The sequence below is a fragment of the Theobroma cacao genome, chromosome 3 (genome assembly GCF_000208745.1).
Source record: "Theobroma cacao cultivar B97-61/B2 chromosome 3, Criollo_cocoa_genome_V2, whole genome shotgun sequence".
Classification (NCBI taxonomy): Eukaryota; Viridiplantae; Streptophyta; class Magnoliopsida; order Malvales; family Malvaceae; genus Theobroma; species Theobroma cacao.
In genome coordinates, this window is record NC_030852.1 from 33,615,148 (window position 1) to 33,639,551 (window position 24,404).

Sequence of the window (24,404 nt, forward strand, 5' to 3'; positions counted from 1 at the left end):
TTAGTTTCAGAGCTTACTCGCGGAAAAAAAATTTATTACAAAAGTTTATATAGAAAATTTAGTCATGTGAAACTCATTGAGGGATATTCAATATTTCTACATCGTGTTTATACTTCCAAAGATTGAAATATTTGGACACTTTAATTTGGCTGGCCATTGGTTTTGATATATTTTAATCGTTAGTAAAGAAAAATGCTAAAAAGAAATGAGTCCTTACTAATTCATTTCTGATGACATACACACAAAAAAAAAAAAATTCAGGTTTAATTTAGCAATTAATTGTTCTATTTCTATCTTGGCCTCTTCTAAATGAACATAATTTGTTTTAGAATGAAGAAAGAAAGAAGTATGCATGATACATGCAATATCCATTTGAACCACCCTCTTTGGTGTTCTTCCTAAGCAGGATGCATGGTCTGCCTGCTCCTCCCCAACTTTCCTTCTAATTGTTCGAAGCTAAGTTCATGAGTACAAGTTAAAAAAAAAAAGGGCTTGGTATGTGGCATCTCATGTCTGTATTAGCACACAATCACATAACTTGGAAATGCTTAGGGTGGTAATCCAAGATTGACCGGTAAATCGTTTGCAACAAAATAAAAGTGTTCAAGTACAATATAAATAAATTTAATTATTTTTTTTAATTTATAAATATGTTGATTCACAATTTTCAAATATGATATATCTTATACTAATTTTGCTGATAATATTTAAGATAATAGTCGAACGAAATTACTGACTAAGCTTTCCTTGTTTTGAAATCGTTGGGACCTCCTCAACTTTCATTCTCACAAAGAAAGAATATATCATGAACCATCTTAAAATCTGCAATTCGCTTAAACTGCCTTAATGCATTAGGGCAGGGAGAAGGTCTGGCGAGGAAAATGGCACGGTAAAAATGGAGGAAAATTCACTAATTTAATGACTGTTAATGTCCGCCGCCATTGAGAATGGAAGAAAAAGATATCTAGCAACATGTTCTTACTAATTAGATTGATCAGAGGTTCTGTCTTTTCCTTTTTGGGATGACTTTGCGACGAATTATAATGGAGACAGTTCAAATTTTATTGCAAACAAAATCAACTTAGAGTAGTAGTTAATACAACCCTAAGCAAGCAAAAGCTTTCTCACTTCTTGAGAATGAGAGAGGCGGAAAAAAGGAGCAAATCCCGACAGCAATACTAGTTCTTTCTCGCTGTCTTATTTCAATCGTTTATAAACGGTCAATACTCAATGCCAAAGTCAAATGCGCAAAGGCAACCTTGGATGCCAGTTGCCGGTAATGAGAAATGGTTATCAGTTACGTCGAAGGACTCCATACTTTTCATACATGGATGGACCTTGGAATGTTGGTTTCTCCTGAAACTTTGAGTTCTGTGGAGGGAAGTAAGTATAACCAGGTAGAACATTGTACACCACAACTGGGCTCCTCACTTCATATTGGTGATCCCCATCTGTCCATATGATCGCACCCGACATGATCTTCTGCTGTGAAATCGTTCCACCGGTGACGGTCACGGTGTACGATTTCTTCTCTCCCACTGTTGAGAATGACAGAACTTGTGGCTCCACACTAATGGAGAAATTGGAAGGAGAGTACATCCGGACGGTGTAGGTTGAGTTTGCTGAGCCGACATTAGTAACTGTCCGGGTGAAGACACCGCTAATTGGCTCGCCATCTTCCACAGCTAGAGAGAATGAAGGGTAGTTAAGATCCCAAGCTCTTCCAATCACAGTGCTGGTACATACACTGCTGTTGTCACCGGTAATGAGTCTTATAGTTGTGGTGTTGTAACCTTGCTTGCAGAGGAAGTTAATGTAATCTGTCTCATTTGCATCATAGACGAGTCCAGGTTCAATTGCATGTGCTGGGTTGATCTGGCCTGACCCATAAGCGAATTCAAGGTCTTCATGCTTGGTCGAATCCATGACAGTTGCTACATAGGCAAGATGTGAATAGTTTTCCATCATTTGTGTCACTTACAAGCAAAGAGACAACACCAAAAAAATACAGATTTAAGATTTGCTTACCTGTGGTCATAAGGGCAGATTTGACGGCAGCAGGGGACCAATCAGGGTGGGCAGCCTTAACATAGGCAGCAGCACCACTAGCATGAGGGCAAGACATGGATGTACCAGAGATTATGTTATAGTTGACACTCCTGGGATCTTCGTAGGCAACGGAAGGTGGTGCAACAGGGGACCAAGCAGCGATAATGTCCACTCCAGGGGCAGTGAGATCAGGCTGTAAGTTATGCATTCAAGATTAGAAGAGTTCTAATTAAGCAAAAAATAACAGGTAACAAGCATGTTGTAAATTTAAAAAACGCCACATAGCCCGTAAGTACCTTGAGAATGTCTGGATTCATGGGGTTGGGTCCTCTGGAAGAGAATGATACAACATAAGGAGCCATTACATCTGACCATGTCTCTCCAAACAGAATAGTTGCTACTGGATACCTGAAAGGGTATCCAGAAATCACATAAATTGACCCTTATATCCGTTACAACAGTGAACAAAGATCTCCTACCACACAATAAATCACATAAATTGACCCATTAAAAAATTATTGTGGAGATATGCTTACTCTGCTGATCTGATGTAATCCAGAATTTGTTCACCATCTTTTGTGCTTATCACAGTTGCTGGCAATGGGAAACTGAAAGCAAAATCTTTTAATCTATCAGAAGCCATAATGGTGCCCACTCCGCTTGCTTCGAGAATGCCAGTACCGTCCCAGAGAAGTTCACAAAAAACAATATTGCCGTACACTCTATATGAATTCAAGTAACCATTGATACAATACTTTGAAAGATCTGGGTTGGAGCCAGCAGAGTAGTTGGCGGCATCTCCTCCCCAAATCAATGGATATGACTTTCCATGGAGATCAAAGCTGTTAATGGAAGGTCCCTTGAAGGATAAAATAAACAATGTCAGCATAGATTGATCTCAAGCAAAGCTACAGGGTACTTAATGAAGCTATAAAGTACTCACAGCGTAACTCATTCCATTGCCAAGCTCCACTCTGGTGACAAATTTTCTTTCAATGGTGCTTGCAGCAACAGTCAATGTCCAAGGCGCGACGTTGACAACTGAATATGGCCATGGCCCGGAATTGCCAGCGGAATTTGAGGTCAATATGCCATTTTTCATGGCATGGAAAGCACCAATAGCAATAGGGTCTTCATCGTAAGCCAGTGCAAAGATAAAACCAAGGGACACGGATATGATATCAACACCATCAGCTATGGCGTCGTCAAATGCTGCAAGGATATCCGCAGTTGCACAACCAAAGGACCAGCAAACCTTGTACATGGCAATCCTTGCACCAGGAACTCCACCTCTTGCAATTCCATTAGCTAACCCGTAGTAGCTTGCATCGGCCACTCTGTTGCCAGCTGCAGTCGAGGAAGTATGGGTTCCATGTCCCTCAGAATCTCTAGGAGACTTGAAGTCAGTGTCAGAGTACCATTCCTCACTATTGTAGTATCGGGCTCCAACGATCTTACTGTGATGCCAAATTCTTAATGTTAGTTGCTTTGATTGAAGAGAATTATAGAAAGATCAACGCAATCAAGGATTCATTTGTATCAGTGACTGCTGCAGTTTTCAAAGTTGGCTATAAATTAAGTTTAAAATTACTGGCAATATGTTTTTGTTTGTCTAATTTTTCTGTAATTTCTGTTCAAATTCATGGCAATTCAACGCATTACTACAAGTATTATGGGGAGAAAGAGAGCTCACTTGTTGCAGGTGAAATTTGCACCTTGGCAAATTCCTTTCCATTTAGAGGGTGGAGCGCCAAGTTCTTGGTTTGTGAAGCTTTCATGTTCCGGCCATATTCCTATAACCCAAGAACCCCAAAGAAATCAGCTTGATATGTGACAAAGCCATAGCAGTCTACATATAGATTCAATTTAGTTATTTACCTGTGTCAAGAAGCCCAATGACAACATCTCCTTCAATCCTGGCTCCTAGACTGCTTTGGCTGAAACCAAGGAAGTCCCATGACCTTGTAGTGTGAAGTTGTAGGATATGATTTGGAATCACTCTAACTACTCCATCCATCTCTGCATCCCATTCAAATTTTTATTTAGTATACGGACCGTGACGATCATGAAATTTTGATTCTAATTTTATCAAATTTTACTTGTTTGATACCCCCACCCTCCATGGATGGGTAGCCAATCAAAAAGAGAAAAAAAAATTTACTTGTTTGATCATCTCACCTGAGAACGTTTTAACTTCTTCTTCAGTTAGTTTTGCTGCAAATGCATTGAAGTTCCCATAACTATAGACTAATGATTCTTTGGCTGATGAAGAGCTGTGATTGAAGAAATCGAAATGTTAACCAAAAAGAAATGCTTTCCTGTTTCTTAGTGTTTGACACTAATATCATGCTTAATGAGCATTGTTTTTTCGTGTAGCTGATCAGTAGACTGCTAGTTATATTAGACAGTGAACTTATACTACTGACACTATTTCCTTGACATATCTTTTTTTGCTCAGCATTTCTTTGACATATTCCTTTATATGTGTAATTAATTAACCAGGAAATTGAAGACTGTTGACTATTTTAATAGCTTCAAAAATCAGCAAAAACCTTCCAAGGACGCTGGTCAGCATGGAATAATGCACTCTTTTAGCAGAAAGGGCTCCCTTTAGCCTGTCTCCCATGTACACAACGTGAATCTATATACACATGAAAAACAGAATACGCATTGAGTGAAAACCTACCCCAAAAAAGAGCAGTTAGAATACACAAAAACAAAATGGCTTAGAAGCAAAAACTTTTACTTTTCTCTCGCTGGCATTGGCTGCATGGGAATTCAACAGGAATGCTGCAAACAGCAGCGAGCAAAGGAGCGGAATCAGCCCTTTCTTCGCCATCGATACTAAACTTCAGTGTAAAAACACTAGCTTAATTAACCTGATGAGACAGGTTTAATCATCTCCCAAAGGTATTTATAGGGGCTAGTTGTGATTAATTGATTTGTCTGCACAGGACTTCTTGTTTGTGAGCTTAACTGGCAGCAGGCCAAAGTCTGTTGCTTCTGATGAGCTTAACCGGCAGCAGGCCAAAGTCTGTTGCTTCTGATTTTATCAAGATTGTCGCCTATGTACATTATTATAGTAACAAAATTACATCCATTGCAATGCACAGAAACTCATGTACTAGTAAAATATGGGTAGTCAAGTTTTGTTTTAGTCGTCAATGTCTCCAAAGAATTTAGATTAGTTTGAGCTTTATCTTCAAAAAAAAGAGGGTTACTGTTCCTAATAATATTACAAAAATGTTCATCCGATTATTTTTGACTTGATCGTTAAGTTTAAAAGAAAAACATCAATCGTCCTCGTTTTCAGTTTGGTATCTCCGAATGTGTTCTTTGTGGACTCCGGGGGTGTCGAGCAATAAGGTAGTAAAAGATTTTCTAGAGGAAGTGTTGAGACTATAAACGATGTGTTATGTGGAATCCTTGCCTCTTCGAGGATGGATAATCAAAGGCTCTCAATTTCTATTGAATGGATATTTATTTGAGAAATTCTCTCCTACATTACCACCTAATAAAACAAACCCTTTGATAAAAACAATAGTAGCTATTCTCCTCTTTTATTCAAGGATAAAATGATTAAAGAAATATAATTTTCATTTTCTTCTTCTCAAAATTCTACCCTTTGATACAGAATAGAGAATTCGCCTTTCTAATTTTTTTTCTTCATTATTGTTTTACCCTTTACTATCTTTCTTATCGCAATTTAACTTTTTCTTTCTCCCTTATCTCAAGCCATTACTAGCGAAAAAATCCAAGGTTGAGCGCACCAACAAGCACTAGGAAATGCGAAAGAAATGCGCATCTGTGCGGCTTCCACTCAAAACCTTGCAAGCCTATCCACCTCCTCTTGGTCCCATGCTTTAGGCCTATTTGGCCCACTTCAAAATACTACTAAAATTCCCTCCCTATGATAGACAACACTTGACCCATTTTTTCTTTTGATAAGACCCACATGACTTTTATCCTGTTATAAGTCCTTTTTCATGGTTTGTACATTGCTCCTTTATCTACATGTTACAATTCAAGCTCATATTTTTGAAATTAAAAAAAAAACCCATAATGATATTCATAAAAAAAACAAGTTTTATTTTTTTCTTTAATTTTTTTGTCTCCCTTGGGATTACGACATTTAAAAATAGTATTTTTTTTCGTTTCCTCGAATGACTTAATTTTGGTCTCCTGTTGGATTATGACATTTTAAAATTAGTAATACAAAATAATAGTGGCTCAACAGTTCAAGTGAGCCAGACAGCCCAACCATTTTGGGGTCCATCGCGATGTAGATCGGCCCCATAAATGCCAACTGTGGGCCCACTTTGGGTCCCAAATGTGCCCTAACTAAGAAAAAATTATTTAAAAAATATATATATAGATATAGATAAAAGGTGTGAAGTATTTTCTCCCTATAAGTTGAATCTCGTAGGGAATGGACCCGACATGTTCAAGGGCTGAAGGCCCGCTGTTTTAATGGTACGTATGTAAGTTTGATGGCTTTCATTGCAACTCGAAGCCGTTGATTTCAACATTTAATTTGCCAGTAGTTAAAACTTAAAAGCAATTGAAACATCGTTTTATTTGAATTGCGAAGGTTATGAAGAGGGAAGGGAAAGGGAAAGGATAATCTAATGTTTATGTTACATATATTCAGCATTCAGCAAAAGGTGAATCATATATCATCCATTATTTCTTAAATAAATGTAAACTGGCTCCAAAAAGAAAAAGTGTAAAAGCTTTCTTAAAAGGCCAAGAGCACAAAGAAACATAAAACTTTCTATTATGTAGTGAAGTCTATATATTTGGATGAACTCAGGCTCTAGCTTACAATTGTCAAATGGAAGCGCAACCATTTTGTCTTTGATGAAACTGGCCAACTAGGCTTTCATTTTGGTCAAGGTGAGCCCACCAAAAGCCGAAAGAGCCAACAACTGACGGCCAGGATTTATGGGCACATTGTTGATCTCCTGTTTTTTTTTATTTTTATGGAGGTGGACCGCTATGTCCCCAGATAACAAAAAGGGGGCTACATTGGACCAATGCTAACCGTCCATGATAGAGACGATGGGTCCATCCGAAAAGCAGCTACGTGAAACAGGGTGAGCCTCCTGCCTGGCCCACCCTTTTGGTGGCCCTTTTTATTTTTATGATCAAAACCAAACCCACCCCCAAAGGAAGTGAAGGAAAATTGAACCACCCAATTTTTGGAGTGCAATTTGGACCCCACAAATATCAAGGAAGGGAGGAGGAGAAGAAAGAACCCCCCGGCCCCATGGTCCTTGGAGCATGCGCATCAATTCCACAGCTAACACGTAGGCCCACCCAACTCTTTGCACGCGTGTCATTCTGAGAGCCCTACTCTCCTTTTCAGCGCGTGATTTTGCTTTCCTTCTGAACCTCTAATGAAGAAAAAGGCGTGAATATTGAGAAGAATTTTAATAGTAATTTTATACTATAATTTTCTAATTATTTAATCAATATAAAATAATTATGTAAGAATCAAAATATAGAAGTCTAGATTTTATAATAATAACTATTAATAAACTACATAATTTAGATTGTAATTTACTAATTATATATGTAATTTACTAAAAGATATATATTCTCAGATTGAGAGGTGATGGTAAAGAGCGTGCAGAGATCTGCGTGGTTATCGGGTGTGGGACCTTGAGATATGAAGGCGGACCCACCACCAGTAGCAGAACAACTCCGCCTACAAACCGGACGGAGATTGGCCCGAGTCCCGACCCTTACTTGCACGTGTAAAGCTTGAGTCACGTGTGTGTGGTCAACAATTTAGTAGTAAAGTAAATACAAGTACATTTCAATTTGACTACAACACTAGTAATGTGCAGTAGTACTAGCAAATAATCCAATAACTCGAACCATGACAGAGTTCTGATGCTCGGAATAAAAAATGCACCGTTTGGTTCTATATTCTTAATCTTAGGAAAATATCCAAACACCCTACTTGTTCAGTAAGAATTCCCATGCTCAAAATACAAAGGAAATTGTAATACTACATCCAAAAGTAGATCAAAGTTTCTGCTGTTCAGAGCATTTGCATAAGTAACTTTGAAAGTGAAGGACAAATCTTTCCACCCAAATCATGGAACATTTGAGGCTTTGAATTTCGATAAGACGAAAGCTTATCTAAGCATTTTTGGTGCATGTTTGAAAGCAGATGCCAGACGGTGGTTGAGCTTGAAATTTGCCATTTGCTTTTCTCATCAGTAGTAACAGCTTTTGTGTTTGACAATGGATATGAGATATTTTTAGTGTCCAACATTTAAAATTGTGAACAAGCATAGTTAGTGTTAAGAAATTTGATATGGTTATCAATGTCCATATATCATTTTTAGATAAGATTTTTGTTGGGACAAAGCCGAGATCAAACATGGGGAGCGTGAACAAATGCTGTTCATGAGGAACTGTATGCTTTGCATTTTGCAACTTTGCAAGATGAACAAATTCTGGTAAAACACTAACTATCAATATGAAACACAGATGACAAATAAGCACAAACTCTAAAGCTATACTCTTTTCTTTCTTTTGTTTTTTCATTATTCTTATTTCAATGGATTAATTTTAACGTTTCAACTCCAAAATTTTACTGCTTAGAAGCTTGCATCTGCTGATGATGATTCCCTGACCGCCCCATGAATTGCAACTCTTGTTTATCATAGATCTCCAATGAAAAATCCCTAAGCAGCTGAGGCTTACCCCCAGTGCTCCCGCTACCACTACCACCCGAACTGACGCTTGGCGCCATGGTTGACTTCTTTGACACCGTCGCCCCCACTGCTGTACTGCTTGTATTCACAGCCAAAGTTGACAAACCGTTGCCCACAACTGCTTGAACTTGATTTGTCGTCGCAACGAATGAAGATATGGGCCTTGCAGCCACGTTAAAAACCGGTGTCAAAGAGGGTGATAGAGTCCATATCTGTGGCGACGGCTGCTGATTAGTAAGCCCATTACCAGCAGCCGTTGCAGCGGGCTGCGGGATCATCCAAAACGCATTTGCTGGTACCATCATTCCAGTATTTCCAACAGCCCATACTGGCACCACCCCCTGCGGAGTAACTGGTGCCAGCCCTGAGGCTTGCGTGACTAACTGTTGCTGATTTTGCGAAACTGCAAATGGAATTCCGTCGCTTATATCGCAAAACTCGCTGTTCGCCGGGCGCTTTCGTTTCTTTGTGGCACCGTCATCTATTTGGTTATTATTATTACTGTTGTTGTTGTTGGAAGTGTTCGCACTGGACGTAGTGGGAATCTTGAGGGTACCGCCGACGGATACAGCGATGGCAGGGACGGTGCCGGTACCGGTAGCTTCGATGATGGCTTGTTCAGCATGTTCGAGGAGCCACCTGACGGTTTCTCCATCTGATTTATGGCCTAGTTCACGAGTCAGCTGGAAGATCCTGGCGGCGCAAGTGGCGGGTATTCGGATTCTTCGACCGCGGCCTTCGACTTTCGTGTGACGGTCCTTGGTGGAGGAGCGTTTAGCGGTGGTTACAGGCATGGGCATAGCAGGGATTTGCATTGGCATCTGCTGAATCTGCATGGCAACTGGGACCACCCCAACAGGCGGCGAAGGATGGGTCTTACGGTCCGGGTCGGTTTCTGTCGGCTCTTCTTTTAATGGCATCACCGGAAACGCTGAGTTTTCACAATTTTTATCGTTGTTTTTGTTGTTCGCAGCGGTGGCTGTGGCGGTGTTAGGTTCTCCAGCACTCGTGCTAAGATCAGACGTGCCTCCGTCGTCGTCAGGATCCATTTCCCGGAACTGGGTTGTGCTACTTTTTTGCCAGGGAATCAAGGGAAAATTTTCTTCGTTTTCGTTTCTATCTGGAAATGGAGAAGATGTCAGAACCCGGAGGATTATAAAGCGATAGACATGGAAATGTCACAAGGGGAGAAATTTCAACAAAAATGAGTAGTAGCAATAGGGTAATTAAAAAAAGGGGAAACTGACAAAACAAAACCATTAGAATCACTTGTTGTTTGCCCCCCCTCATCTGGGTTTCAGGGAAGAAACCAACGGTAGTGATTGCAATCATGGGGTGGAGTGGTAGTGAAGTGACACGTGTTGGGTCCCTCTTGGGGACCTTGGTGATCATCAGCTGTCCCTATCAGGGTGGGACAGGTGGTCTCCACTCTTGACCAATAGAATGGCTGAGTGGCGTCAGAAAGGTCTGAAAAGGCTTTGTCTTTGTGGATTGTTAAATTGATTTCATTGGTTGACGCCACCTATCTAAGGTGGTCCATGCACTACTAGAAAAGATAAAAATCCCCGCCCCTTCCCCTCCCCCCCGCCCAACCAGGCACCACAAAGAATAAATAAATAAATAAAATATATTGTTTTTTAACTTTTGATAATAATTATATGTAAATTTATTCGTGTTTAAAATATACATTATGTTCCAAATATGTAAATAATATTAATATCTAAACGTAAAATATTTAAAATACTACTCTTTTGTCTCTACTATTTTTTTTCTCTTAAATCGACCAATGGTGTTTTTTACACCAATCAACCATTCCACGATTATATTTGACCATGAAATATCATATCTGACAATCAAGGTTTAGCATTTGGAGGTAAAGGCAATGTCTATAAAACAATCATACTAAATTCAATGTTTGACAAAAATATAAAGTAATTTAAATATAAAAAGTTTAAATAAAAATTACAGAAATAATTCAAATTACAGAAATATAAAAAGTAATTTAAAGACAATGTCTATAAAATAATCATACTAAATGAACAATGTTTGATAAAAAAATAAAGTAACTTAGATAGAAAAAGTTCACATGAAAATTACAAAAATAATACGAACTATGTGTTAAGTACAAAATAAAGATATTTTTTAACCATTATTGCATGTTAAGATTGGATATCTTTAATTAAGTTCGACAGTCTTTTATAATTGAAGACATCTATTATTAAATTAATGTCAAAACCTTGAATGTTTTCCTTTTTAATAAGAATAATCAATAAATTTTTTTTAAAAATATGACATTCTATTACAAGTCTTGTTATTAACAAGCTTAATAGCAAAAATTCACGTTTTGATGTTGTCGCCTTTTATCAATAAAAAATAAAACTTTTGCTATTTTCATATTTTTTAACACTTAACATAGCTAAAAAAGTGTAAATATATTTTTCAAAACCTAATTATAAACAATGTCACATTTGAATAGATCCAATTTATAACTTATATGCATTTTATTATACTCAGTAAAGTCATTAGGATAATATTTATTTATAAAGTCATAAATACTTTCAACATTAAATGATTCGAAACAAAATTATAAAATTTTAAAAAAATAAAAATAAATTATAAAAATTTTAAAATTATCGGAGTGCAAGGGCCCCATTAGCCCCCTTCCCCTCTGCCTTTGTCAATGCTCCCTTAAGCAGCACGATGGGAAGCACTGATTGCGCTCTTCCTTGAGGAACACCATATCAGCACTCCTTAGATCTGGCGTTTCTCTGTCAAATTCGACTATGAAATTGTCGATCGGGAGAGAATTATTTTAATAAAATAAAAAAATTTTAAAAATAAAAAATTATAATTTATAAAGTGATGATTTTTAAAATTAATGAAACATAAAATTATTTTAATTATAGTATCACATCATTAAATTAATAGAAATATTGATGATTGACTAATTGTCTAGCATTTTTTGAGACGAACTATTAATTTGGAATACTAATAAATTTGTATGTAATTATGACTAAAAATTAAAAAGTCAATATATTTTACTCAAAAAATAAGATTAACTTCAACATTTTATCATTGAATTTGAACATATTTCGTTTGGGTGAAGTTTTGCAAGGTAAATGCTTTTTCTTTCTTTCTTTTTTAAAAATTTTAAGATAGGATATTGTAAGTAATAATTCGTTAAGCTAGGATATTGGTTTGAACTTTAAATCCAAGAGATGATCTAAATCTTTACGTTACTTTCGTTTATTTGAGGGAAAAAAGTTGCAAACCTAAACTCGTTAATGTGAAATTGAGCAAATGATACATTTATTTATTATTTAATTAAATGACCGAACATAAATACTAACATTTTAATTAGAGGATTTGTGTCATTTTTTTTTCTTTCCTACTTTTCGAAAATTGTTCTCATTTTAACTGGCTTAATGTGACTAAACCAAGGAAAAGAAACATGTTGCAAGACCATTCGGTTGCATTAAAATGGAGTGGCCGTTAAGATTGGGAAAAGAGGCAATGATAGGGGGATAAGGGCTAGGGGAATATCATGGGCCATGGTCCGTATTGGTAGCGCAGTAGCACGGCTGGGGCTTGGTTGGGATTGGGATGGACCATTTGTATAGGGTAGAACCCAAGAACCCATGTGCCTTTTGCTTCCACGTATCACCGCAAATATTTGTCCAAATTTATTGCGCATTGCCCTGCTTACGTTCCAGAAACTCTTTTGTCGGAGATTTTTAGTTGTTATTGATACGTGCAACCCACTTGTTTTTTTTTTTTTAAGTAATACTTATATAATATAATTTTAATATTTTAAAAAATAGAAAGTTAATTATTAATAAATAAAAAATAATTATAAGTGAAAGACAATTATATATAAAAAGAAAAAAAGTTATAAAATACAAATAATTGTTTATAATTAATCTAGAATGTATCAGTACTACAAATTACCATTAGTTTTAAGGATATGCAAACCGATTTGATAAATTGATTTAGCATATTTTGAACTTGATGACCCTTCACAACTTCAAAATCGATAAATCATAATTATGAAGGCAAAAATCAAAACATACAAATGCAATATTTATTAAAATAAATGAAAGATAAAAAAGAAAAGAAAGAAAGACCATATCATTGTGTAAATGGCCTGAAAAATATCTCACTTCCTCTTAATTGTCACATTAAAAAAAATATATAAGCATTAATATCATTCCTAAACCTATTAAATAAAAACTCTTGCTTGCTAAACCCTTTAAGGCAACATTATATTAAAACAAAAGATGCCGATATGTATAGTTGTACCAGATTTAGTTACTCATGAACTCTAACCTTACATTTATTTAATGAAATTTAAGAGTTATATAAATGGTAATTTAAAATTTTAATCAAAATTAATATATATTTTCATCAATCAAAAAGCTTTTTCAACATCTGTAATTTTATATATATATTATTAAATTAACATAAGCAAGGATTAGTAATCCAATTAAATGCTACTACTAGCGGTTTTTCCTATTTCGAAACTTTAAAGAGATTAGAATTTTAACTTGTAAGTTGACATTCCAAGTAGTGGTTTGCCATTCACCCCCGATTAATAGTATTGAGATGCTCTGTATTAGCCTCTTGGATGGTGCAACTCGAATCCTCTTATTAAAGAAAGGAGTACAACATGTATTTATAGGTTTGGATGGCTTCCGTAGCATTCCTGCTTGGTTCATCGTTAGGGAAAAGATTAGGTTACCCAGGAAAGGATAGCCTTTAGTTTTGTTCAATGCATCAACAAACTTCAAACGATACCCTACAAGTTGGATGGCAGCGTGCAGGAGCAGCAATGAAATTTGCAGAAACAAAAATATATTGTATAATTAATCATCAATAAATTGCCAACTACTTTTGTTTTTAACACAAGTAACTGGCTCTGGAATAAACTTATTACAAAGAAGGGGAGAAAAAAGAAATTAAGCTTAAAATACGAAAAAAGGATTTGCTGCTGAATGAACTATTTTGTTTTAAACATACACATGGGACCCAGTTCTTGGCACTGGCAACACACCTAAGACGACAGCCACCTTCCTGGCATTAGGGATGATAAATCTGTTCCTTCAGTGACCATTGGAAAGAGAACCATTCTCACAGGCAGTAAAGTCCCCATCCTTCTTTGCATAGAATCTCCGGTACATGGAATCAACTTCCGTGAGGTAGTATGTTCCGGGAGACAAAAGGCTACAGTCCTTGCTTGTCACAAAGTCCTTGGCTCCATACCTGTGCTCCATGAGCTTCATAGTCTCAACAAACTTCTCAGGTGGAAACTGCAAGGAAACACCCTTATTACCATCTTTTCAATGACATTTAATAAAAGAATAAAGAAAATTATCCTCACTTGTGTTTATGCTACTCAACAAAAAGGAAAAAGAAATCAATGTGCTCAAGTTGAATTACACATGGGTTGGGTGCGCTATCAACTGATCATGGTGAATCACATCAATCAAAATCCAATATTCAGAGGCATTCAGGCAGTAGAATGACCATTGAGTTTTGCATTGTTGTATGCCTATTGTTATATAGATTTCTAGAAGTATATGATATCTAACAAACTGTACTTTTGTCCTGCCTAGAATGAAAGTGCAAGAATTACCTCATGCCTTGACTTCAATTTTCCAGCAACATTCATCACTGTTGCAATGTTCGATAGGCTAAAGGGATGTTGACCTTCATTGAGTCGCAATGAAAACATTGTTGCTGTCAGACCACTCCCATACGAGAATAATATCACCCGCTTTCCAGCCTGCACGTTATTAAATCCATCAGATGTAAGTGCAAGCAGTGCAGAACAGCAGGCTTTCATAATTCAAAAAATGATAATAAAAAATTACCAATTCACTATGTTTGTTGTGAATAAGGGATACAAATGCAGCATAAAGAGACGCGGTGTACATGTTGCCAACTTGCTTTGGTATCAAAGTGGTTGGTTGGACCTTGGCATCATAGAGGGGCTTTGAAACTTGTTGGGATGCCTGCAAATGCATGAAAATAAGTGGCATCAGCAAGTAGCATGAAACAAATAAATGAATTTCTACCAGCTATCCCTCAAGCAATTCAGCAATATCAAATCTCAGGACTGTCTCCAGTTGTTCCAAAATTTTTCAGACATGGTAAATAAGATACTAAGTTCAAAATAGACCTTCTCAAGATCCCTGCTTTGGTAGCTTTCATCACCAGTCAAAGTTGAGAATGGTCCCAACTTTTCTTTAGCAATGTCATCAACAGAACTACAAAATAATATAAACCAAGTAAATAATCAAAAGAGATGAATCAATCAGTAGAATCTCTGAGGTCATCATAGAAAAAACAAAAACCTGGCATTCCTCAGGAAGTCGTTGAACAACAAACGAGAAAAGCTTTTCTGCACAAGCTGCAGTAGTTCAAAGGGAAAATGTTTAGATAAATTTCAAAATTCCAATAATGAATTGAACGAAATTTTATTGATTTATCAATAACTGCTAACGTTAGCTACCTTGTTATATGGAGAATGGAATACAAAATACTCAGCATCAGAAAGGGAAAATTGTTTGCCCACTAGTTTCTCATACCTGGCATTAGCAGAGCATAAATGGTCACTAAATTCTATAATTGTAAAGAAAAAAGGGAAATGCTTTAAGTACTTCTATAAAGACTTACTTGTGACAGAAATATTTATAGCAAGAATCAAGAGCCATGAGATAGCATGTCTGAGAAAGTTTCCCATCAACAACCTATAGATGCATGTCAATAGATAAAATCATTAACCAAACAGGAATTCAAAATGAAGAAAATAGCATTATAGGTAATTGATATGTCAATTAAATGATTGCTACAAACAGTCATTTATGAAATCTTTTCTTAGAACGTCATTATACTTTATTCCATGGACAACCAGGACGTAAATAATATTTTTTCCATAAATGTAGCAAAACTTCAGAGGCAATGGAGATGCGGTACCGGATATTCACTAGCAAGGTTGGGCTTATAAAAGTCATAGACATGAGACATATGACTCCCCCTTAATTTGCTTTCAAAAGCAATAGGAGCATCAGGCCCTACTAGCATAGCAATTGCAGCCGCTCCTCCAGTAGGCCGGGCAGGTCCTTCTGCATAGACCTGAAGAACAAAAGCACTCAGTAAGAAAACCATACAACACTAGAGCTTATATAAACCTCAGAATATGTCTCTATCGTTTTGTTTTTAGTTAAATGCATGACTATGGCCAACCCAGAGATATAGTGAACACAAATGACTTGAAATCTAAACATGTTACTGATATAAATGTACAATCACAGGAGAAAAATCATGTATGTTTTGCTCCCTGAAGTATGCGAGGATCATATGAACAAAGAAGTATGAAATTGCAGCCCCTTTAGTCCAAAACTAAAACCATGTTCAGAGTGATATTTCAAAAATATATAATTTTATTCAAGACAGGAGTGGGAAAAGGAAAGTGAAAGTTAGCAGCCACTGATCATTATTATAAAGTACAGTTTAGGAAATGATCATACCGCACTGTCAGTACAAACAACAAGACCATATCGTCCATCCCATGAACTACTTTCCACCCAATTGACACAGTTGAGTAAAGCTGCAGTCCCTCCATAGCATGCATTAGTTGAGTCGACCCCTTCAATGTCAGTGTTTCCACATTTCTGTTTGATTTACATGACAAAAGAGCATTGTTTGAAAATTGCACCAGAGTTTACATCAATGCAATTAAGGAAATCAGAATTTTCAAGATATTCAATCTTGATATCAACCGGGGGTTTCCCGAAGAAAAAGAAGCAGATCACAACTAGCTGATAGTGAAAATCACAAATAAATTCTAGCAGTTATTGCAACTGCTACTTTGAGCAACAGGTTCAAGTTTTCAAATAAATTCTAGGTAAGAAGATCGTGATCACTGGGAAGAGTACCTCAAAGATTTGCATCAGGAAGGTCTTAATGGATTTGCTCTTATCTATCACAGTCTCACTGCCAACTTCAAGACGGCCAATTTGTTTAGGGTCAATCTTATACTTTTCAAGGAGTGAAGTAACAACTGTCAAACTGCAAATCAAAGGTACCGAGTTAGGAAAGAGGAAATAAAGTGTTCATTTCATCCATACTATGCATAATTTTTCCTTGTATATACACATTGTAAAACATTACCAAGTTATAGTAAATAGAATATGAGAAGAGTGACTATAAAATGCAGGATTCACAACCTCATTGAGATAACATCTTCCACCTCCGTACAGAAGGCCATGCAATCTTGACCAAGTCCAATGGTGTATTTTCCTTTGCTTGCGCCATCATGAGCCTCCAATGCTTCCTGTTTCATAAGACAACGAAAGGGATATTTTTAAAATGCGATGCTAATGTAATTGGCTCGGCTGGATTCATAAGATCCATATTACATAAAATTATTAAATTCCAACAAGAAATTAATACACTGGAACATGATTAGTGATTTTCTTTTTAAAGGAACAACCACAAATAGATTGTTCATGTTATTAAAATATTAATTCGGAAAATAAAAGGTTTTAAACAAAGAAAAAAACAAAGATTATTATTCCCAAAAATATTTTTAAATAAATAATATGAATAAATCAAAAGATTAATAAATAACATATGGCCATCATTCTACAATCATTACAAAAAGTACCACCAAAACACCTAAAACAAGTTTCCGAAATCGAATAATCATGCAAATATAATTTTTGCGAAGAAAAAAAGAAGATGAAAAAAGAAAAGAAAGGAGAGTCAAGTGAAATCCAAGAAAATCCTAATTAACACTTATTTGTGACCCAGGTAAATGCAAAGCTAGTAAATATTCACATCAAACAGTGAGGTAGCAGACATGACACTTTAACTGTATGTAGATTTCGCCAAAATATCAAGATTTAGATGACCCCATCGACTCATGTTGTTCAAAGAACCACACCCAAGAAAATTATCATTAAAAGAAAAACTCTGAAATAAACTTTGAAAAAAGAAAATTAAAAATCATAAAAAAAAAGCAAGAGGGAAACAAAGAGAAAATTGGAAGCAATTAGAGTTTCTCTTCATCAGTCAATCTTGCTTCAGCATAAGCGAAAATATACAAACATTTCAGAAGCTCAATTTAATCTCCATAAATAACCAAAGAATCCACCTTTTTCCCATCATTGCTCTCTTGTCTCAACCACCCAACCAAAACCCAGAAACCCAAAAAATCAAAAGAAAATGGAAAAAAGAAGAGATTATGTCACCTGTCGAACACAGGTAGGAGGGAAGTAGATATCCATAGCAAGGATTCCCACATTCTTTGCCATTTCTCGCTCCAACTATCAAACAAAGATCAGCTACAACAACAACAGCAGCAACAAGAGCAAAAAAAGACAACCCTTTTTTATCGAAACAAAACAGAAGCTTTTCTTTTTTTCCTCTCTTCTTCTTTCTCTCTTTCTGAAGAGTAAATATTCGATCCCTGAAACTCGCAAGAGAAACGTTGGTGAGAGTCACATGTGGGTGTTCGTCAGTATTTATAGGCAAATGCAGACTTTGTGAGTTCGTGTACCATTGCATAGTTGGAAACCTTTGGTTTCCCTTTTGCCCTCTCTTTTTCAGTTATTTACAATATTTGCCGCATGCTAGGGCGGGGAATGGTATCTGTTTTCTACTTTCTACTTTTATTTTTTGTTTTGCCAGCATTAGGTGGTCCTTTTTGTCTCCTGCCTTTTTCTCTTTAAATCTCTTAAGAAAAAAGAGTTTTTTTTTTAAAAGGTTAAATTTATTTATTGATGTTTATTCTTATTATTCTTTGAAGCTTATACTTATTGACTTGCCTAAACGTGTAAGTTTAAATCTAAGTGTCCATTTCACTGTTTTATTTTCTATTAAACAAATTTTATCATAATCTCATTTCTTATGGAAAAAGTTGAAATTCAAAAGTCCTCACTTGAATTTAGACATTTTCTTTGTTTTTTTATTTTAAAAAAAATGGGATATGAATCTAAATCCTTAAATTAAGATACATACACTTCTATTGCACCAAATGTTTTAAGTAGTGTCTCTAGACATGTTAAAGACTGAACAGAAAACCTAGATTTTTCTTGTCAAAAGTTGTGTTCATTTAACATTTTTGGGCCAAAATTTTAAAATTTTACATAATGTTTTGTTGAGATTTTATTTTAATAAATATTTTGAACAGTAAAGGTCAATTTTTTTTTTTTAAAAAAGTTCAAGGCAATACTTACATTTCATATGATGGAACTTTAAAATTCGATAAAAAAATATATCTAAATATAAAAAATTATTTATATAAATAGTAAGATATTTACGATCTTGAGTTATATCTTAGATCATAATCATAACTAAGATACTAACGATCTTAAGTTATATCTTAGATCATAATTATAATCATCGTATCTTAAGTTACATCTTAAATTATAACCGGTTATGACATAAGATTTTTTAAACTCTTTTATTAGTAGGTTAAATGACCTAAAATATATTTATAATATTTCTCAACATATAATTAGGGATAGATAATTCCTATTAGAAAGTTTTACCTTATTCTCAAAGAAAAAAGGGGAACTTAATACTTTGGTAAAATGAATCTAATTATGAGATTTATAGCATATATGATCAAAGATTTAGATGGTAAGTAATCCCTCAAATCATTGCACAGATAACTTTTCATTTCCCCTTCCAAATAAATTAAATAAGTAGTAACATATTACCATTTAAGTGAATATTTCAGAGTCAGACATTACAAAGACAAACAAATTCTGCAAATATCTATTATGATGGTGAGATCCTGCGACATGGACATACACCCAACTCCTTAATGCTTTACCCATTGGATTCTCCGCGAACTTCCTGTTTTTCCCCACATTTCTGATTTCTCCAATCTGCTCCATCGAATCAATGCTCCTTCCATTGATGTAATGTAAATGCGTGACACACATGACTTATAAAATTAAAAAAAAAGGAATATTTTTTATCATTAATATTTATATTGATTAATCATATGATGAGTTTCTACATCATCTTGTCAAGTTTGATATGCTACAAAATTGTTTTCTTAAGATAAGGAGCCGTTTTTGCTTCAATAACCTACACATATAGACACAGCAACGATTGCATAATTGTGCAACTTGAAGTTATAAAATCTGATGGGTAACAGTTATGACATTCAAATAGTTTGGAATTATCATTTACAATAAACATTAATGCGATTGAGAAATTGCTGTTCATTATAAGCAGACATATCTTTTTTATCTTTTACAACTATTTTCCAAACTATATCATATTTTATTTTTGATCAACATGAGTTTAATTTAAAGGGCAACTTCCAGTCACTTGAAAGGGAGCTGATGTAAACTCAATTGCAATTGTAATGAAAGTTATAATACGAATTCAAATCAAATTTATTTTTAATAAGTCCTAAAAGCAAAAACCCATTCAAATTGTTGTTTATAAATATATATATATAATTAATTAATTTGTAAAATTAAAAACCAATCCAAACTGGTTGAATTAGCATACCAATTACCTAACTGAAGAGAAAAGAATACGTTTCTGTGGGCATCCAAAATTGACTGCATTTAATATTAATATAATTTAAAAAACAAGAAGCAAGATAATTAGTCAAAACTCGAAAGGAATGAGTATGAAACCCAAACTGAGTTGGTAATTGCTGGCAGTTATCTGCATTCTAGTTAGGACCTAGGAGCAAACCCATGCTTGTCCACTGTTGTTGTGGTCATGATGGAATTTGGCTGAAATCAATTTTTTTTCCTTTTTTATCTATTTTATATGTAATAAAGTGGGACCAAGCCGGGTGGTTGGAGCTTCGGGTCCAGCATGTCAGCATGTGAATGTGCTTCACACTGCACGTGGACTGCTCGCTGCTGGATTGCCGTTTCATGATGGTAGAGTGGATACGGCATGTTCTTTGGTTTTTTCCTTTCTTTTTTTTTTGTCCTTTCTTCTTTTTCATTTTAATATTTTTTTAATTAATAAGATGATTGTACACTGTGAATCTCTATATTTACTTAAAGTAACAGTTTTATCTTATCCGTTTTATCGTGTGACGGCAACATTTATTATATATTTACAGCTATAATTTTTCATTTTGTCTTTTGGCATGCCAGAATTTATGAGATTTGCATCGTAGACCGGGGTTCCTACGTAACCAATGAAGTTAGAACATCCAATTCAATATTTGCAAATATCTCAATGTAACTTTCTCTATGTTTTCATAGATCTATAAATCTCATAGAAAGTAACCATTTCAAGATTCTAAATTTTTCTTTTTAGTACATAGGAATAAGTGTAATGAGGAGAAAATAAGTGTAAATATTTTTCTTTTTAATACATAGATAATGCCCTTAGCAAACAAATTAATTCTTTGTTATTTTGGATTTGGGGAGCTTGATGCTTTCGCCATGGATACCATTTTTCAACCATGTGTAGGTAAATGGGAACCTTATATTCCACAAACGATAAATTTTTCCGGCTATATAAGCATACCAATGTTGATATCGGGTATATTTGACTGCCATTGAAGCAATATTCTGTCCAACTTGGCAGGAGAAAATAAAAATTATACTTTAAACGAAAGAAAGAAAGGAAGACTCTTTCCTTTTAGTAACTTGCAATGACAAATTAAACAGAAGTGATGACTTTGACGAAAAAAAAAGGCGGCTGACTTGGTTGGTAAAATACGGAGAGTCTAAAAGTCCAAACTTGCAAGCATAAAACAAATATCATACAAATTAAGTCTAGCAAATGTGTGGAAAATATCAAACTATATGATGCTTCAAATGAGTTCTTCTCTTTTTTCTTTTTTCTTTTTTGTTGCTTGGGGGGTTTGATTTTATGGGTTATTCTTGTTTTTGTTACTTTCCTCTTGAATCTTTCTTATTCTTTGTTGAAATATTATTGATGGTACTTAGTACTTTAACCTTGAATACTTGACCGGCCTAATTTTTATTGTTCCCATGGGTTTCCTGTTTACTAGATTTTTCGAGTCTTCTGACAATTTATGGGTTTATTGATAATAGATAAATGACCAAACAGTCCAAATAGAACTCTTGAAAATTTAATGTGCTCAACCAAGTGAGCCTAATCTTAGGTAGATTAGCAGTAGCAAACAATTTTTTTATTTGTTTTATGTATTGTGATTTTTTAATGGGAAGAAAATGATGCCGGTCCTGGACTTTTTGGCCTTTCAAACAAACATAATGCACCGATCATGAACTTGGAAAGAAGGATTTTTAATGATGGAAATGTAGGTGACTTTGACTTGAGATTAGTGTGTGAATATGTGATTTTATATAATGCCTCAAAGGTAAACGATGGAGACAGCAGACTTTGATGCGCCCTTTCTTCTTTTGTGGCTCAGAATTAATTAGTGCAGCGTTCGCTCCCCGTATAATAGAAACGACTGTAGCTTCACTTTAAAGGTATGAAAATATCATGAAATTTCAAAGGTAGCGAAAAGTTATTCTTTTTATTTCTTTGAAAAAAATTAAAAAAAAATCTTACAAGTCATGGTCCAAGGCTAGTTGCAAACAAGGCTACAAGTTTTAATCGTTTGCCACATGCTAAACTTATCACAAGTAAGAGACAGCAAGCGGAGCAGGAAACTGGCTTATCCATAAAAGTCAACAATTATAAGTGAAGACAAAGGCTGGTGCCAAATTCATTGATTAGTGGCTATCTACCTCCAATAACGGGCAATCCAATGTACATTAATAAATGTTGATGATAATAACATTATTTTCACTTCCCCCCTCCTTTAATCTCTATGAATGAAGCACTACTAATTCCTATTAACACTAAATTTAGCAAATAAATGAATAATTATCATAGGCATTTTAACTTAGTTAACAGCCTCTTAATTACATTTTTTTTTCAAGTATCACTCCTTTTTCAATTAATAAATTATTATTATTATTATATACTATTAAAATAAAAATACATAATAGAATCAGGACAAAAGAAACGCTAAACGTACCAAAGATTTTTCAAATCCAACACATAAAATTTAGTACTGGACAAAAGGCTTTGGTGCGATTTTCCATGCCAGATCCTCTTAATTAATCTAATATTATTTTGGGTGAAGGGAGGATCTTATATTCAAAAGCTGTTTCTTTTTTTTGTTGTTTAATATATAAATCCTCAACTAACCTCATCACCCTTCACGTGATCATTTTTTGAAAATTGTATTTAGTCAGTTAAGCAGCCAATGATTTCCCAGACATGCCATGAACGATTGATAACAAATTAGGATTACTCCATAAACCAAGATGTCGAATATAATTAATTATTTATGTCGAATATAGTTTCGATTATTAATAAAATATCAATCTTTAATAAACGAGTATGGAAAATTGTCAAAAACATATGGACCCAATAATTAATTGCTTTTGTACGTATTAATTATTTTATCCTATAAGAAGCATGGTCAAAGTCAAAACTTTTATAAAAATAATTTAATATTTTAAAATATTTAAAAATTATTTAAAAAATTTTAAATAAAATTTTATTTTTTATTTCATTTAATTAAATTTTTATTATTAATTAAAATATTATTTATTATTTTATATCGTATGATACTGATATAACATATTAAGTAGTGATGTAATAAATTGATATAGTACAATGACGTTGACTATATGATATTTTTCACATTACACATCAATACCACATGAATATAAATATGTTAAATAATATTTTAATTAATGATAATTAATTAATTATAAGTTATAAAAATTTATTTAGTCTAAAATAATAATATAAAAATTTAATTAAACTTCAAAAAAAATTATTTAATTTTTTTGAATAAATCAAAAGATTTTTCAGGATATTATGCTTATAAAAAATTTGACTTCTTGACCAATTGTTTTCTTTTTTCTTTTTAACATATTAAACCATTTGTTTTAGTAAACTAGTATGTAGGCAAACATTTTAATAAAACACTAGAGTGTAGCCCATGCTATGCGTTTGGCCTAATTTTTTTATATATGAATAAGATATGAACTTGTTTATCAAATTTGAACTTATTTGATTTTTCATAGTGCTATCATATATAGGCAATACTATTACTAACAGGTCTATATAATGCATTGTTAGGATTTTTTTGTTATTTCTTGCATTGTAATAAAAAAAAGATAAAATTATAAATATAATCAATAAAAAATTAATAACAAAAAGTTAAAAGGAGAGAAAAACTACAAAACATTGAATCTCAATTTTGTCTAAATTAAAAATTAAATTAATAAAACTGCACATTATTTTTTCTATTTTTTTCCTCCCACGTCTGCCTCTCAACCCAGACTTACCTTTCTCTGATATACGTACAGATCTCCCTCTCTTTCTTTTACCCTTTTCTTTACCCATTCGTTTTTTATCAAATTTGATTTTTTCACCCAATTTTTTTTCCTTATTCTACTTTTTCTTTTCACTTTATCCCTACTCTTTTCTAACCTCTACACCTCAACAACCAAACCCCTCTGACCCCACCCCATCACATGCCAGCCCCCAATCTAACCCCCAACTCCCTCCTGAAGACTCGTTGACCAATGCAATCTTGAATTCTTGCAAATATATACCCATGGAAGAATGCTT

General features: G+C 34.5%; 3 protein-coding genes across 3 annotated transcripts; all 3 read right to left on the reverse strand.

The window, feature by feature from the left end:
* Positions 1,153-4,888, reverse strand: LOC18606434 (cucumisin). The gene is made up of 10 exons (XM_007040035.2): positions 4,796-4,888; positions 4,602-4,690; positions 4,228-4,322; positions 3,928-4,068; positions 3,743-3,842; positions 2,993-3,506; positions 2,586-2,908; positions 2,346-2,457; positions 2,029-2,242; positions 1,153-1,934 (listed from the first exon to the last, which is right to left on the reverse strand). The coding sequence occupies exons 1-10, from the start codon at positions 4,886-4,888 to the stop codon at positions 1,294-1,296; spliced, it is 2,322 nt and encodes a 773-aa protein (XP_007040097.2). The 3' UTR covers positions 1,153-1,293.
* LOC18606436 (transcription factor TCP9) lies at positions 8,454-10,003 on the reverse strand. The gene has a single exon (XM_007040037.2). It carries the CDS (start codon positions 9,827-9,829, stop codon positions 8,657-8,659), a length of 1,173 nt encoding a protein of 390 aa, XP_007040099.2. The 5' UTR covers positions 9,830-10,003; the 3' UTR covers positions 8,454-8,656.
* On the reverse strand, positions 13,615-18,296 carry LOC18606438 (hydroxymethylglutaryl-CoA synthase). The gene is made up of 12 exons (XM_007040039.2): positions 18,035-18,296; positions 17,009-17,115; positions 16,718-16,850; positions 16,310-16,453; positions 15,756-15,914; positions 15,456-15,529; positions 15,292-15,367; positions 15,134-15,189; positions 14,959-15,046; positions 14,651-14,791; positions 14,413-14,562; positions 13,615-14,086 (listed from the first exon to the last, which is right to left on the reverse strand). The coding sequence occupies exons 1-12, from the start codon at positions 18,095-18,097 to the stop codon at positions 13,880-13,882; spliced, it is 1,398 nt and encodes a 465-aa protein (XP_007040101.2). The 5' UTR covers positions 18,098-18,296; the 3' UTR covers positions 13,615-13,879.

Excerpts from the sequence above, each read along its gene's own strand:
- LOC18606438 (XM_007040039.2), bottom strand. The coding sequence starts at position 18,097 with ATGGCAAAGAATGTGGGAATCCTTGCTATGGATATCTACTTCCCTCCT. Across the intron at positions 16,851-17,008 it reads GAAGATGTTATCTCAATGAG|TTTGACAGTTGTTACTTCAC; the intron begins GTTGTGAATCCT and ends TTTGATTTGCAG. Across the intron at positions 16,454-16,717 it reads TCCTGATGCAAATCTTTGAG|AAATGTGGAAACACTGACAT; the intron begins GTACTCTTCCCA and ends TAAATCAAACAG.
- LOC18606436 (XM_007040037.2), bottom strand. The coding sequence starts at position 9,829 with ATGGATCCTGACGACGACGGAGGCACGTCTGATCTTAGCACGAGTGCT.
- LOC18606434 (XM_007040035.2), bottom strand. The coding sequence starts at position 4,888 with ATGGCGAAGAAAGGGCTGATTCCGCTCCTTTGCTCGCTGCTGTTTGCA. Across the intron at positions 4,691-4,795 it reads CCAATGCCAGCGAGAGAAAA|ATTCACGTTGTGTACATGGG; the intron begins GTAAAAGTTTTT and ends ATGTGTATATAG. Across the intron at positions 4,069-4,227 it reads AGAAGTTAAAACGTTCTCAG|AGATGGATGGAGTAGTTAGA; the intron begins GTGAGATGATCA and ends AATGGGATGCAG.